This window comes from Centroberyx gerrardi, chromosome 22 (assembly GCF_048128805.1).
Source record: "Centroberyx gerrardi isolate f3 chromosome 22, fCenGer3.hap1.cur.20231027, whole genome shotgun sequence".
Taxonomy (NCBI): Eukaryota; Metazoa; Chordata; class Actinopteri; order Beryciformes; family Berycidae; genus Centroberyx; species Centroberyx gerrardi.
This window is the reverse complement of record NC_136018.1, coordinates 3,192,696-3,206,805: the sequence shown is the minus strand read 5'-3', so window position 1 is coordinate 3,206,805 and position 14,110 is coordinate 3,192,696. Positions and strand designations below refer to the sequence as shown.

The 14,110-nt window shown below is 45.1% G+C and overlaps 2 protein-coding genes across 2 annotated transcripts in view; one reads left to right on the top strand and one right to left on the bottom strand.

Moving 5' to 3' along the window:
- LOC139915702 (diamine acetyltransferase 1-like) overlaps window positions 1–14,110 on the bottom strand; it is a 52,473-nt gene that overhangs the window by 6,642 nt on the left and 31,721 nt on the right. The window lies entirely within an intron of this gene.
- On the top strand, window positions 302–12,323 carry klhl15 (kelch-like family member 15). Its single transcript, XM_078291472.1, has 10 exons — window positions 302–512; window positions 1,701–1,788; window positions 4,360–4,498; window positions 5,044–5,232; window positions 6,376–6,600; window positions 7,951–8,112; window positions 9,049–9,258; window positions 9,780–9,970; window positions 11,195–11,466; window positions 11,539–12,323. The coding sequence occupies exons 1-10, from the start codon at window positions 452–454 to the stop codon at window positions 12,030–12,032; spliced, it is 2,031 nt and encodes a 676-aa protein (XP_078147598.1). The 5' UTR covers window positions 302–451; the 3' UTR covers window positions 12,033–12,323.

The following is a 14,110-nucleotide window of genomic DNA, read 5'->3' as shown; positions in this document are numbered from 1 at the left end:
GTTAATTTAATTCTTTGTAATCCCGTGAAATGTTTTTAAAATGTTGTTTTACCATTTGAGAAGCCAGTGATTGGAAAACAACCGACTATTTCCCTCACTGCCTTGAAATCGAGGCGAAGACATTCTGCCAGGGGAAACACATTTTTTAGAGGATACAAATTTTGACACCTGCCACTTTCTTTTTTATTATTATTATTATTATTATTGAGTGATACATCTTCAGGAACATATACAATCTTTGCTGCGCTGCACAACGCCCTTCAGTTCCGCCCGAAAGGGAAATGACGCCAGTGCAGAAAATGGCGTCTGCACAGACTGTGGACCGCTGTGGTTTGTTACCCCTTTAAATTAGAGCCGACTCCAGGCCGTGGGGGCTAATCTGTCTGATGGACGACATGGCAGTGAACCTCTGCTGTCCGTTTCCTTGATACCGGAATCTAACCCGCAACTCATGTCTGACGGAGCCAGAGCTGCCTGGTCGAAGAGGGGTTGTGGGGATTCGCATCGCCGAGGTGAGACGAGCGGATTTAGCAGCTAGCTATTCCTCTGGTCGGAGTACAGTGGGATCCCCGTAGCTAATGTTAGACGACTGTGAATCGTGACCATTAGCTAGCCAGGTAGCTATACTGTATACTGTCTGCGTTATTTATCTGTATTTTATTCTACTGTCTAACGTTATATGATTAACGTTATCCTCTAGCGTTGGTCCTCTTTGCCGTAGTTGTATGTGTGTGTATTTGTAACGTAAACCCTCTGTTCTTTTGTGTGTTTCGTGTACTCATCTTGATATGTTCCATACTTTAACTGCTACATGTTCTGGTAATAAAACAGAAATTGTAAAACGGTAACACAGCTACACTGAACTGCAGTAGTGCTCCCCGAGTCAAATCAGTGTTAAATGAAGCTTTCGTTACCAAGCAGTACGGTTACCTCTTTGTAGCTAACGTTACCTTTAGCATTGGCAGGCTAACGTTAACTCTTTTCTGCTCGTCAGGTTGTTAGTTGTGATTTTGTGGCTTGACTGTGAAAAAAGGAAATAAAACTCACTGTTTCCAGCCAGCCAGCTAGCTAACGGTACTAACTCTGCTGGGAGCGACAGTGCAGCTGTTCAGTGTTAACCTGAGCTGATGTTTCCCCTGAATCAGAACTACAGGCTGGTGAGCTTGTTGTTAGGTCAGTCTGGATGCAGACTCTCACCTGTTCACCTGTTTTTCTCTTTTTCATCAAGAGTCAAACTCAGCTCAGCTCAGTCAGGACTGAGACATTCAACTGTAGTCAAACTTCACTATGATTTACACCAACTGAGAATCAATTTCTACTAAACATGTTGGTTCTTTATTGAGTTGTATTTACTTAATAACAGGAAGTTAAAGTCCTGTTGTGAAAAGTTAGGGTTAGGTTAGTTTAACTGTGAAAACTTCACACCTTTGCTTACCTCTGACAATCCTTTCTCATATTCAGAAATAGCTCATGTCAAATCCTTATCTAACAAAATGTAGGACCTTTTGGTCAGAATTCACAACCCTGCCAGAATGGATTATGGCTGATATTTGCACTTTTACACTGTGTTTAGCCAGCAGCAGCTTGCTGAACCATGAATGCGTGGTGGGACTGCACAGTTTGGTTCTGTCCTTGTTCTCTCTTCCCCCCCCCCCCCCCCCCGCCTGGTCTGATGCGTCTCTCTCTGTCTCTCCTACTAGAACCAGGGAAACACAAACATAGGAAATGTGAGCGGCCCCTTAGCGCCCTGCCATTGAAGCCTGTGATTGTACGCCCAGGCTCCAAAAGGTATGATCTTCCATGCCATAGCATGTAATGTTAAGCTTCCACACTGAATAAACCCCTTTCTGTCACCGCTCACCCCGCCTCCATCTCACCTGTGACAGCACATCTGTCTCAATATCCCCCCCCCCCCCCCCCCCCCCCCCCTTCATTTAACTTCATCTTGAACACCGTTATTTTGTGGTGGCAGGTGGTTAAAGAGACCCTCCTGACCTCTGACCTCCCTGTAGAGGGGGGATCAATAAAACATCACATTATTATTACTCAAAGTCTCTGCGGGTCCTTTAAAAAGTCATCAATTATCTAAATTTATGGCCTTATAAAGTATTAAAATGTCTTAAATACAGTCATTAGAGGTCATTATCTTTCACCATGTTGCAAGTTTGCAAGTTTATTTTCAATGAAGTTTCATTCTGACGCAGCGATGAAACTTGATCATTCTTTACATTTTGTGGCATTTAATCGAGGCAGATTTGGAAAGTAAGTGCAAACGAAATAAGGCGAATGCCGAGAGTTATGTGGTGTCGCTGTTACTGAAAGATGTGAATGGGAGCGTTAGTGTTGATGGTATTTTCTTTGAAGTTTGACCACCACACATGTCCTCTCTCTATAGGACATATAGGCCGTTTTACAACAGGGTTAATAGAACATGGAAAAACATGTTTTGTTTTCACTGCAGCTGCTTTAATAAACATAATTGGACATCATATCCTTAAACATTTAATTTCCTGGTGTCCTTTTTCAAGCACTGCTCCGTTATAGTTTCAGAACTTTCATTAGCCATGCTCAGTCTTATATTGGTTCTTAAATTGATCCTAAATGCAGTTCAAGGTAGCATTAAAAAAAAAAGTCTTAAACAGCTTTCTGGAAGCTGCAGACAGCCTGTCATTACTTCATATTTTACAGGACAGGGTTTATGTTTACAGTTCATTTCCTGTTTAGGACGTTGATATTGCGTTTTAACTGAAACGACAACATCCCATTCCAGTTATTGTGTAAAATAGTTTTCATGCTAACAAGCTTTTTATTATGTAGTATTGCATGGTCTAATATTTCGCTCTTTAAAATAACAATGGATATCTAATTTCTGAATTGTAACCGAATTGACTCCAACCCGTTTTCTCTCTTATTCTCCTATTATTCCACTATGATTTTAAATTGTTTAGCATACATTTTAATTCTTCATTTTTCCTTTTTTGAATAATTAGCCCAAGCTAGCCAGGCTTTGAACCACAGTGAATATCAAATTCAAATATTTTTTTGAATTGCCAGTGCCATACATCTCAAACACAGTGTCTGTCCTCCCTGCATTTCTTTTTACATCTTGTATGAAGACATGAAAGGTGAATGGATTGGAAAAATATGTGTATGATTAAAGATATTTAACACATGCATAAATTTCCAGGATCACTGTATTGCCTTGCAGTTTGCCTCAGCAGACGTTCCTGCTTTAATGTGCGGGTTGTGTTGGCTTTGTCGTCTAGGTGATTGACCCTCAGAAAAGGCACTTTGTTAGCATCTACTGGACACAAGGGGCACTGTCCTCTGATTGGCTCGGACAACCCCCTCTGACATGCCCGTGGCCAATCAGAGGTGAGTGTGCATTGTGTGTGTGTGTGTGTGTGTGTGTGTGTTTGTTTTCGTTTGCACTCTTTGCAAGTGACTAAGTGTTTGTGAGTGTGTGTGGGTGTGCACTGGTAATTATGTGAAATGTGAATTTGTGTGTGTGTGTCTTTGTTTTCTGTTCCTTCATGTAGTGCAGATTTCTGTGTGTGTGTTTGTTTGCTTTCTGGTTGTGTGCAAGTGAGATTGTGCAGACCTTTATGTGAAATTGAATGTGAATTGTGTGTGTGTTTTCGGTTCATTCATGTTGTGGATTTGTGTGTGTGTGTGTGGGTGTGTCGGTAATTATGTGGATATGTGTTTTCGTGGTGTGTTTGCATGTTGAAGAGATGGGATGAAAAGATGTGTGGGATGTTTTTAAGGCTTTTCTTTCTTTCTCTTTCACTTTCCAAGAACATGAATGTGTTCCAGTGATGAGCGGAGTCGGGTATTTTCAGTTAGTGTGTCAGCTCGGATGCTGGCTCTGTACGCTTGACTGTGACGGAGGGAACGGCTTCTTGTTTGGATGCAGCAGCCGAAGTGCTGAGCTGTAAATGTTGGACGTCCTATCGAATGCCCTTCCAGGCTTCCAAGTCGCAGCCTTATTTTTTCAGCAGCGCGCACATAAGCACAATCTTTTCCCTCGGAGAGACTGTCTGGCAGTATTGTGCTGCTTAGGTCATCTTTGGAAAGTTGTATCATAAACCGCATTTGATTCCCGACTCTGTTAACAAACTCCAAGCTTGTCCTGTTAAAATGACGACACTAGACAGCTGTTAGATCAATTTGTGTAGTCAAAGTCAGTGTTTTGAATCGTTGTAACAGGCAGATTGAAGCGATAGCGGAGGAGAAACTTGATGATGATGACAAGCCTTTCATCACCTGCTGATGAAGAGATATTTTCTAATACTCTTGATCTTTGCCTCGCCCCGTCTCCCTCCCTGCTCCTCTCCTTGCTCTCCTTTACATTACCAGGTGTGTTATGTCGGGGGGGGATGTGGAGGTGTACCTGTCCCAGGTGCATGATGGGAGTGTGTCGTCGGGCTTCCGGGCGCTGTATGAGGAGCGTCTGCTGCTGGACGTCACGCTGCTGATAGAGGAGCACCACTTCCAGGTAAACAAAAACCACACACACATATATGTTGCTTTTATGCATGGTACTTTATGTGAATTGTGGGTTTGAAGTTAACACCTGTCAAGCTACCAGCTGCACTGGCCGGTAAGATGTTGAGGATAATATTTGAATGACTCTGTTATATGCGGCCTTTGGACTTTGCCTGTGAGCCAATCAGATCAAAGCAAAACAATGGTTCTGCATCAAACAGGCTCCTGATTGGCTGCCTGTTATGGTGGTTCTACACAAAGAGGTAGCATCTAAACTTCTGTGTCTCTGCTGCCTGGATGGTTAACTAGCTTAAACAGAATTGAAATTGGTAGGGTGATATATGTCTAAAAAAAATAAAGAGGGAGGGTTTGGGACCAGACAACGGTTTGAATCCCATAATAGGGACAAGGGAAGTGAATGAGAAACACTCTCCCCTTCCTCAACAACTGCGTCCCTCAAGGTGCCTCTGAGCAAGGCACTTAACCCCCAACTGTTGTATCTGTTGTCAGAGTGTGTGTGTGTGTGTAAATGTCTCCGCCCTCCTCGTCCTCCAGGCCCACAAGGCCCTCTTGGCCACGCAGAGCGACTACTTCCGGGTCATGTTCACCGCAGACATGAGGGAGAGGGACCAGGACAAGATCCACATGAAGGGGCTGACGGCCGCGGGGTTCGGCCACGTTCTCCGCTTCATGTACTACGGCTCGCTGGAGCTCAGCATGCCCACCGTCCAGGAGATCCTGCAGGTAACACACACACACACACACACACAGAGAGAGAGAGAGAGAGAGCACCAGTATCGAAAAAGTAACGCAGTGCCTGATTTTTAGAAACAGTGCTAAGCTATTTTTTAGTGCTTCACATCATATTTACCATCATTCACACTCACAAACGTATAGCCGTGTAAAACTTGTTTATTTATACAAAGAATAGAGCCTGACTCGCGTGGGTTTAATATGACCTTAGGACGTTAAGATTTTAATTCTGTGCATATCTGCCATGTCTGTAATTTGGAAAGTAAAAATCCAATGCAAATTATCTTCCCTATTTTGGTGAAAACAGTGATCCTCTTATAATACTAATCATTTGAACTGAATTCTTGGTAATTTGAGATGTAATTTGTTTTTGGCACGCACTTTCTATTACTCCTCCTTCTTCTAGACTCATGATTTCTGTCTTTGTCCTGTCATGGAAAATGGAGGCAGTAGTGCAATCTTTAGAGGAAGGTTGCAAATGTATTTTCGGTGCAAACTTTTTCTTTGCTAAATCAGGAAGTGAGGAATTGTAATATCTTGGGCGTTGGTGATTTGAGCGAATCTTGAGTCCCGGGGCAAATGAAATTCATGAAATGCAGAAGTTGGGAGAGAATTCATTAATTACATCACACTAGTCCCGTGCGAATAGGGATTTAGTTAAATTTCCTCGGACAATCATGCTCCAGATGTTTTAAAATTGTCACTGGATTCAGATGCGATGGGACTTTTGGGAAACGAATTGTGGTGTATGAGGCAGAGCAGGAGAATTTATGGTCGCTGTAATCTTACTTTGTTGCCAGGGTTGGAAAAAATACTTTTTGTCCACTGGCCTCAGCGGCTGCTTTATGCCAAAATTCTCAGTATTTTACCAGCCAACTAGATTTTGAGAAGAAACAAGAGCCTCCAACTGATGGCTGGGTACCTACCAAATTAACTGGTAGGGAAGGAAAATTTATCAGCAACTACAGAAGCTTTGGCTGGTGGTAATTTTCTTCCCTTGTGTGTTTTTCACTCTGTCTTTGCGCCTGTACTTCTGCATCTTAGCCTTCTCTGTGTGTCTCTTTTTAAACCACCTGTCTTCTTTTTCTCATCTGTCCCCCCTCTCTCTTCTCCCTCCCTCCCCGTCCCCGGCAGGCGGCCATGTACGTCCAGCTGACGGAGGCGGTGGAGTTCTGCTGCTCCTTCCTGCTGGCCAAGATCTGTCTGGAGAACTGTGCCGAGGTGATGCGGCTCCTGGAGGACTTCAGCGTGGGCGTGGAGGGCGTGCAGGAGCAGCTCGACAACTTCCTGCTCGACAACTTCGTCCCTCTCATGAGCCGACCCGACTTCCTGTCCTACCTCAGCCTGGAGAGACTGCAGGTTGGCTTGTTGTCCGTGCCTTTTTAACACGACCGTACGCTGACAAGAAATAGGAACACATCACCGAATACATATTTGTGTTTACTCGCTTCGACTTCGTATTCTTAATTTATTTACACTGAACCCCAGGGGGTCGCATACAGATTAAAGAGGCAGCCGTAACCGAGGGAAAACAGAAATAGCGGCGACAAAATATCAGACAACAACAACATCGGCTTTGGTGAAAGAGCATCAAAGGCGGCTGAGGGAATCTGAGGATTTAGAGGCCGTTTGATCGGTCATAAATGTGCAGAAATCCTCCAACAAGCTCAGCAAACCGAGCCGCAAACCATTCATTTGGAAGAGTTGCCCAGATGTTCGCACAGAGATGGAAACAAGGGCAACGAACCTGAAAGGGAAATGGAAACGCTTTTCCACAAGAGAGCACAACCAATCGTGATATTTTAGACCAATAGCAGACGGTCTCATAGTGGTGATTGGCGCGTGACGAATTTGAATAGTTCTTCCAGCGAGCCTGTTCACACTGCGGAATCCAAAGCTTGTTTTTTTTCCACAAGCCAACCTGCTGAAATTAGTTTTCTTTATTTGTATGTTTGTTGTTGTTTGTGTGTATGGACTCTGAACACCACTTACTGGAAAACACTCTCTGTGGGCATGGAAGTGGCAGGAATGGCAAGGTGCTGTTTGGCACGGACCCAAGTTTCGTGGAACAGTATTTGTTCCTCTGCCACCAATTTAGTGGACCAATCACCACTGTATTTTAGGCAGAACTTTTCTTTTTATTTGACTGAAGTTAAGAGTATTTGACTACTAATGCTCATCCCTAGTCAGAGAGCAGGAGCTGGTTGGGACTTGAACCTGGAGCCTCTGGTTGTCTCCCTACTCACTATGTCATCCTGCTGCCCATAGAAATATCACTTTACATTTAACATTCAGCAATCAGTCACCACTTAGGGTTGTTAACAAAATCTCTCTCTCTCTTTCTCTCTGTCTCTGTCTGTCTCTCTCTCTCTGTCTCTCTCTCTCTGTCTGTCTGTCTCTCTCTCTCTCTCTGTCTGTCTCTCTTTCTCTGTCTCTTTCTCTCTCTCTCTCTCTGTCTGTCTGTCTGTCTGTCTCTCTCTCTCTGTCTCTATCTGTCTCTCTCTCTCTGTCTCTCTCTCTCTGTCTGTCTGTCTGTCTCTGTCTCTCTCTCTCTGTCTCTCTCTCTTTCTCTCTGTCTCTATCTCTCTCTGTCTCTCTCTCTGTCTGTCTGTCTCTCTTTCTGTCTCTCTCTCTCTCTCTCTCTCTCTCTCTCTCTCTCCCTCTCTCTCTCTCCCCCTCTCTCTGTGTCCCCCCCCCCCCCCCCCCCAGGCGTACCTGGACAGTGACGCTCTGAGTCGTTTCCCGGAGATCGAGCTGTATGAAGCGGTCCAGTCGTGGCTGCGACACGACCGCCGGCGCTGGAGACACACGGACACCATCGTCCAGTCCATCCGCTTCTGCCTCATGACTCCCGCCAACATCTTCGAGAAGGTGGGCGGCGTTTCCCGAACAATTTGTTTTGTAGATGTGGGCGGTTCGGGGTGATTTTGGTTCGGAGACTCAGGTTCGCTGCTGGGCCGTTTCCAGCGTCAGTATTGCAGCTTAAAACTGGCTCCTGTTTGGATATTTATACCATGACATATGGGCAGTCGTGCTGTAACTGTTATGTTTTTTTGGGGCGGGCTTAGCAGTAGATGAAGCATAGGGCCTGGCAGATGGTGAATTTCCATTCTATTTATATTTTTCTAGCTGTGGGGAGCAACTTTTCACTTGTGGACGGGCCGCTGCTGCTGATTTAATGTAAAGGAAACACTGGTGAGGGATCTGGGGGGGGGGAATAAGAATCGGCCAAATCCTGGAAAGTTTTGGCTGTGTTTGTATACTCCACCAGCCAGTTTGGCTGGTAGCCAGCCATCATTCTGAGGTCCAATTCCAAAAAATCTAGTTGGCCGGTAGATTGGTTGCTGGCTGGTGAATTTAGGGATGTAGCAGCCACTGTGACCTGTGGAAATGTTGGTGCCTGCGAGGAATACCCTCCCACACATATAGATGTTATCCTGCTGCTGTCAAATTACCATAACTGAAGGATAGGAATCAGTCTCATTTCGTCTGTGGTTGGTAAAGAAACCCGATGAAGACCTAGAATTGAAACGTTGTGCAATAGTTGAATAAATGTGGGAGCATTGGAAGCAGTGTGCAGCGTTCTACTTTTTTAATCCAAAGTTTGTCTGCCAACCATACATTTTTTTCACTGCTTATACATTTTTTGATCCACAAGCTATTATGCCCAATGGATGAAAAAGTTTGTTCCTTGCCCTGACAGGAGCACACAGCTTTCCTGAGGTTGTAGTTGGTATTTACCTCCTGCGCTCCTCCTCCCTCCTCCGCCCTCCTCCTCCTCCTCCCTCCTCCTCCTCCTCCTCGCAGGTGAAGACGTCGGAGTTCTACCGGTACTCCAGGCAGCTGAGGCAGGAGGTGGACCAGGCGCTCAGCTACTTCCATGACGTCAACCAGCAGCCTCTGGTGGAGACGCGCTCCAACCGCATCCGCTCCGTCCGTCCGCAGACCGCCGTCTTCAGGGGGATGATCGGACACAGCATGGTCAACAGCAAGATCCTGCTGCTGCACCGCCCCAAGGTGACTGGACCTGTGTCTGTGGGAGGAGTCATTTTGGCTGCAGACATCAGTACAGATAATTCCACTATGGTGATCAATCAAGTATAGCATTATTATACAATATAATAATAAACTTTATTTATAGAGCACGTTTCAAAACCAAGGTTACAAACTGCTTCACAACAAGGAACAAATGCGAGGAATAAAGCATGTGCAAAATAAAAAAAAATAATAACATAGCAAAGAGATAAATAGACAAACAAAATAAATAACAGTCTAATAAAATAACAATAAAGTTTGTATGCTCTACAAGGCACTTTGGCACATAACCAACCATCAGCTGGAAGTGCTATTCTGTTTTTAAAAAAAAAAAAAAATCTAGTTAGCTGGTAAAGTAGTGAAAGTGTCCTGTGATTTTTGGGATTCCACTCTGGCCGGGGAGAAAAAAAGTTAGTTATACGTCATACCCTCTAATCCCCTAGGTGTAATCTGTCTGGAATATAATCTGTGATGTGTTTCGTAACGTGCGTCCTAATCCCCAGGTGTGGTGGGAGCTGGAGGGACCTCAGGTGCCGCTGCGGCCCGACTGCCTGGCCATCGTCAACAACTTTGCCTTCCTGCTGGGCGGAGAGGAGCTGGGGCCGGACGGGGAGTTCCACGCCTCCTCCAAGGTTTACCGCTACGACCCGCGGCAGAACTCCTGGCTGCGCATGGCCGACATGTCTGTGCCCAGGTGAGGGGAGGCCGGAGTTCTTCATATCTGCTTTTACAAGTTTAATACAGGAGCAGATGTAGCGCCGACATGTGCTGTAAACAGAGGTGGGGAGTCGAGTCACAAATTTAACTGCTTGGGACTTGACTCTGACTTGTACTTTGATGACTTGAAAAGGTTTCTAAAGTCTTGACTTGAGATCTTGTGTTTGTGTAAATGACTTAGATTGAAAGTGATGAGATTTGTTCCAGCAGACGACTGAATTTAAATTCTGTTTTCTGAATTTGTATGGAATGATTGAATTTATTGAAGTTGAAACTGATTATAGAAATCAAACTCATGATGCTCTTACCAAGTTTTTATCCTATTAAAACCATATTGCATTGAAAAGTCCTAGATATTTAGTTTTCTTTAAGATATTACATTGATACTGGACTCTTGATTTGTTCTGGCTTGACTTGCTGTTCTACATTTAGACTTGAGACTTGACATTAATGACATGGACTTGACTTGGTAATCTACATTTAGACTAGGGACTTGACTTGAGACTTGTGCCTCCAGACTTGAGACTCAAGCAAAGTTGACTTGGTCACACCTCTGGCTGTAAATGTAACACTAAAGTCCATGGAGAATGTCCACACAGAGGCTGATGATCCAAAAATGAGAGGAGTGATTGATTGATTGACTTTATTCGATAAATTAAAATACAATATACAAATGTACATACAGTACTAAAATTCATCAGGATATCGCAATAAAGTCACATGACTTATTTCTATTGCGGTCCTGAGGTTTAGGCTAGGAGGCAGGCAGGAAAAGGGAGTGACATGTATATGCTACTAATATCCCATTTTTACACTAAAACACCTAATAAAATCATCAATATTATACAATCATGAAAATAATAAAAAACCAGTTCAAAAACCAGTCCGAACTTAGAACTGTCCTAGAAAAGATGTTTCATACTATACTAAGTGGAGTGGTTAGGTGACAAAAACGTGTATCAGTATTTAAGTGCAAGATCAAATGAATTGATTAAATTTAAATAGGGTGTGGATATGTGAAAAGCAGAGAGACTTCTTCTTGGGCTGCTGATGAAATAGAGATTCCTTCACATACCAGAATCAAAGTCACCGCATGTTAATTTCAAGGTGATTTTGCAGATGCTCCAGACTCCCTTGCCTCCTTTCCTTTTAATGAATTATTCATTAATTAATGCATATTCATGGTATTTGTTGTTTCTAGGTCAGAGTTTGCCGTGGGCGTCATCGGCAAGTTTATTTACGCCGTGGCGGGCCGCACGCGAGACGAGACCTTCTACTCCACGGAGCGCTACGACATCACCGAGGACCGCTGGGAGTTCGTGGACCCGTATCCGGTCAACAAGTACGGCCACGAGGGAACGGTGCTCAACGGGAAACTATACATCACCGGCGGCATCACCTCCTCGTCCACCTCCAAGCAGGTGTGCGTGTTCGATCCCGGGCGGGAGGGGGGAGGAGGAGGAGGGGGGGGAGGTGGAGGAGGAGGAGGGGGAGGAGGAGGGGGAGGTGGGGGAGGGGGAGGAGGAGGAGGAGGGGGGGGGGGAGGGGGGAGCTCGGGCGGGGCGGATGCGCACCGGACGCGCACCGGCCGCAGCCCGCTGCTCCCTGGCACCCACACCAACTGCTGGGAGAACAAGTCCAAAATGAACTACGCCCGCTGCTTCCACAAGATGATCTCCCACAACGGGAAGCTGTACGTGTTCGGAGGCGTGTGCGTGATCCTGCGGGCGTCCTTCGAGTCCCAGGGCTGCCCGTCCACCGAGGTGTACGACCCCGAGACGGACGAGTGGACCATCCTGGCCTCCATGCCCATCGGGCGCAGCGGCCACGGGGTGGCGGTGTTGGACAGGCAGATCATGGTGCTGGGCGGCCTGTGTTACAACGGCCACTACAGTGACTCCATCCTCACCTTCGACCCGGACGAGAACAAGTGGAAGGAGGATGAGTATCCCAGGATGCCTTGCAAACTGGACGGTCTGCAGGTGTGCAGTCTGCACTTCCCAGAGTACGTGCTGGAGCACGTCAGACGCTGCAGCTGAGGTCCGCTCCACACCCAGCCTCCTTTTTTTAGAAACGGGAATACACCCTTCGAGGACTGAAGCCTCCAACTGGGAGATTAGGTGTTTACAGGTGTGAGACTAATACTCTACTGACGCGCAAGCTTTTAAACTAGAGACCAGCGCTTACTGAAGGCGAGGAAGAGAAAAGATGGCCCAGGCCGTAGTTTTGCTGTCCTCAACGAAGGCAATGGGAGCGTGGCGAGAGTCACGATTAACGGTCAGCTTGAACATTTTCAGAATTAGCTTTCTCAGAAAATAAAGGAAAAATATTTGGGGGTGGGGTGGGGGGTTCATTCTGCTGGTTTATTTTTGGACTATGGTCAGTTTCCTATTCTACTACTCACCTACTGTATTTAGGCTGTCCAGTCAGGCTTATCGCAGAAACGCACTGGAAGCATCAGACACACACATTTACAAATGTACCTGTATTTGTTACTGCTGTATTTTTTTTTTCAACGGCCCAATGCACACAACCGGCCTGTCAAACCTCTGTGACGCGTCTTTTCAGAAGTTGGTTTGATTTTGGAGCATCAGTAGAGGACCAAGCTGCTGGTTTCATGAGGTTTCTGGAACCACGGTGACCCCTGACCTATGTCAAGCCAAATAGACATCCTGTATATTTGTAATCAGGTTGTTCTTGCTGCGAAGTACAGGAAACCAAGAAACGGCTGAGGCTAATTAACAAACTCCTTAAACGCCCTGTAATATATAACTGCAAACTAAACGGTTAATTTAGCTAGTAGCATACAATCAGGACAACATATGAACACTGTATAGTCTAGTTGGTCTAATAGCTTGTCTCCAAATATATGATGCAGACTGTAGAAGAGGCCATTTATCAGAAAATATGACAGTTTCACATCATGCGCATCAGTTATCGCTTCCAGTGCGTTTCGGCTTTTAGTCTTAATTCTGCTCTTCACTCCCCTATATCCACCATACTGTACTCATGTTCATGTAACATCACTGTGTCTTTTTGTGCCCTCCTTCCTTTCTCCATTTCTTGGTTTGAGGAAATGTGTGTATGTGTGTGTGTGTGTGTGAGAGAGAGAGAGAGCGAGCATGCGGACACACCTAGGCAGCTGAATGAAAGATTGAAAAAAAATAACACTACTTGGTGTGTGAGGGCTCGTTCTTCAAGCGGTGATGAAGACGATGGTGACGATGATGTCATGACTGCACTGCAGTGACACTGGTCTGCGTTTTCTGGAAATAACCTGTATGTGAAAGGCCGTCCTCGTAATCCCTCTAGTCATCGGCATTGCTGTACTTATTCATGTCAATATTCTCTGTACTTGATTGGTTTTCATTGCGGCTCTTGCGAGATCACGGTTTACCAAGGACCGGTAACATGTTGTACCATTGCAGACATATTAGCAGCGTCCGAAATTAACTTCTTGGCTCACGTGCCGACGGCTGTAAGCGTAACGGAACCCAATATGACTGAGGCGTTTAAATGTCATCGTCTCAAAAATGTTGCTGGCCCTTGTTGATTTATCCGCCAAAGACAAATTGTACCAGCATTTGGCGCTTGCCGTGTTAATTTCGGACCCTGCACATTAATAAAACAGCCTGAAGAGCTTTATTATTATGTCCGAAGATTCATAGCGGATGCAACAGCTGATCCGTTGTGATATTTACAGGTTACATCAGTTTTTTGTCCAGCGCCTTGATCCTGCAGCCCAGCTTGATAACCAGCTAAATGTTTTGGACCTAGTCCTCTCTGTATATTTATTTTTTTTTCCATTTTTTTTCATGAGCCAACTGTGAAAAGGGCTAGAGCACATACTGATGCAGTTCTGTCTTTCAGCCATGTATTTAATTTATTTATTTTCCAAGGCGTCGCTTCCACCAAGCTATGCACCGAGTATAACAGTAGTGGGATTATTTATTTTGATATGAATTGCATTGTGAATCATTCTTTTGCGTCGAGAGAGAGAGAGAGGCCATGACATTTAATTGTGACATTTAATCGTCCTTCTCTACCTTCTGTCCTTCTCTACCTTCTGTCCTCTCCACCTCAGCAGCGCTGTACCTGGCTAACGAAGGGATGCTTT

Coding starts and splice junctions, on each gene's coding strand:
- klhl15 (XM_078291472.1), top strand. CDS start 452: ATGTCTGACGGAGCCAGAGCTGCCTGGTCGAAGAGGGGTTGTGGGGAT. Junction 513..1,700: donor TGGGGATTCGCATCGCCGAG/GTGAGACGAGCG, acceptor CTCTCCTACTAG/AACCAGGGAAACACAAACAT. Junction 5,233..6,375: donor CCGTCCAGGAGATCCTGCAG/GTAACACACACA, acceptor CGTCCCCGGCAG/GCGGCCATGTACGTCCAGCT.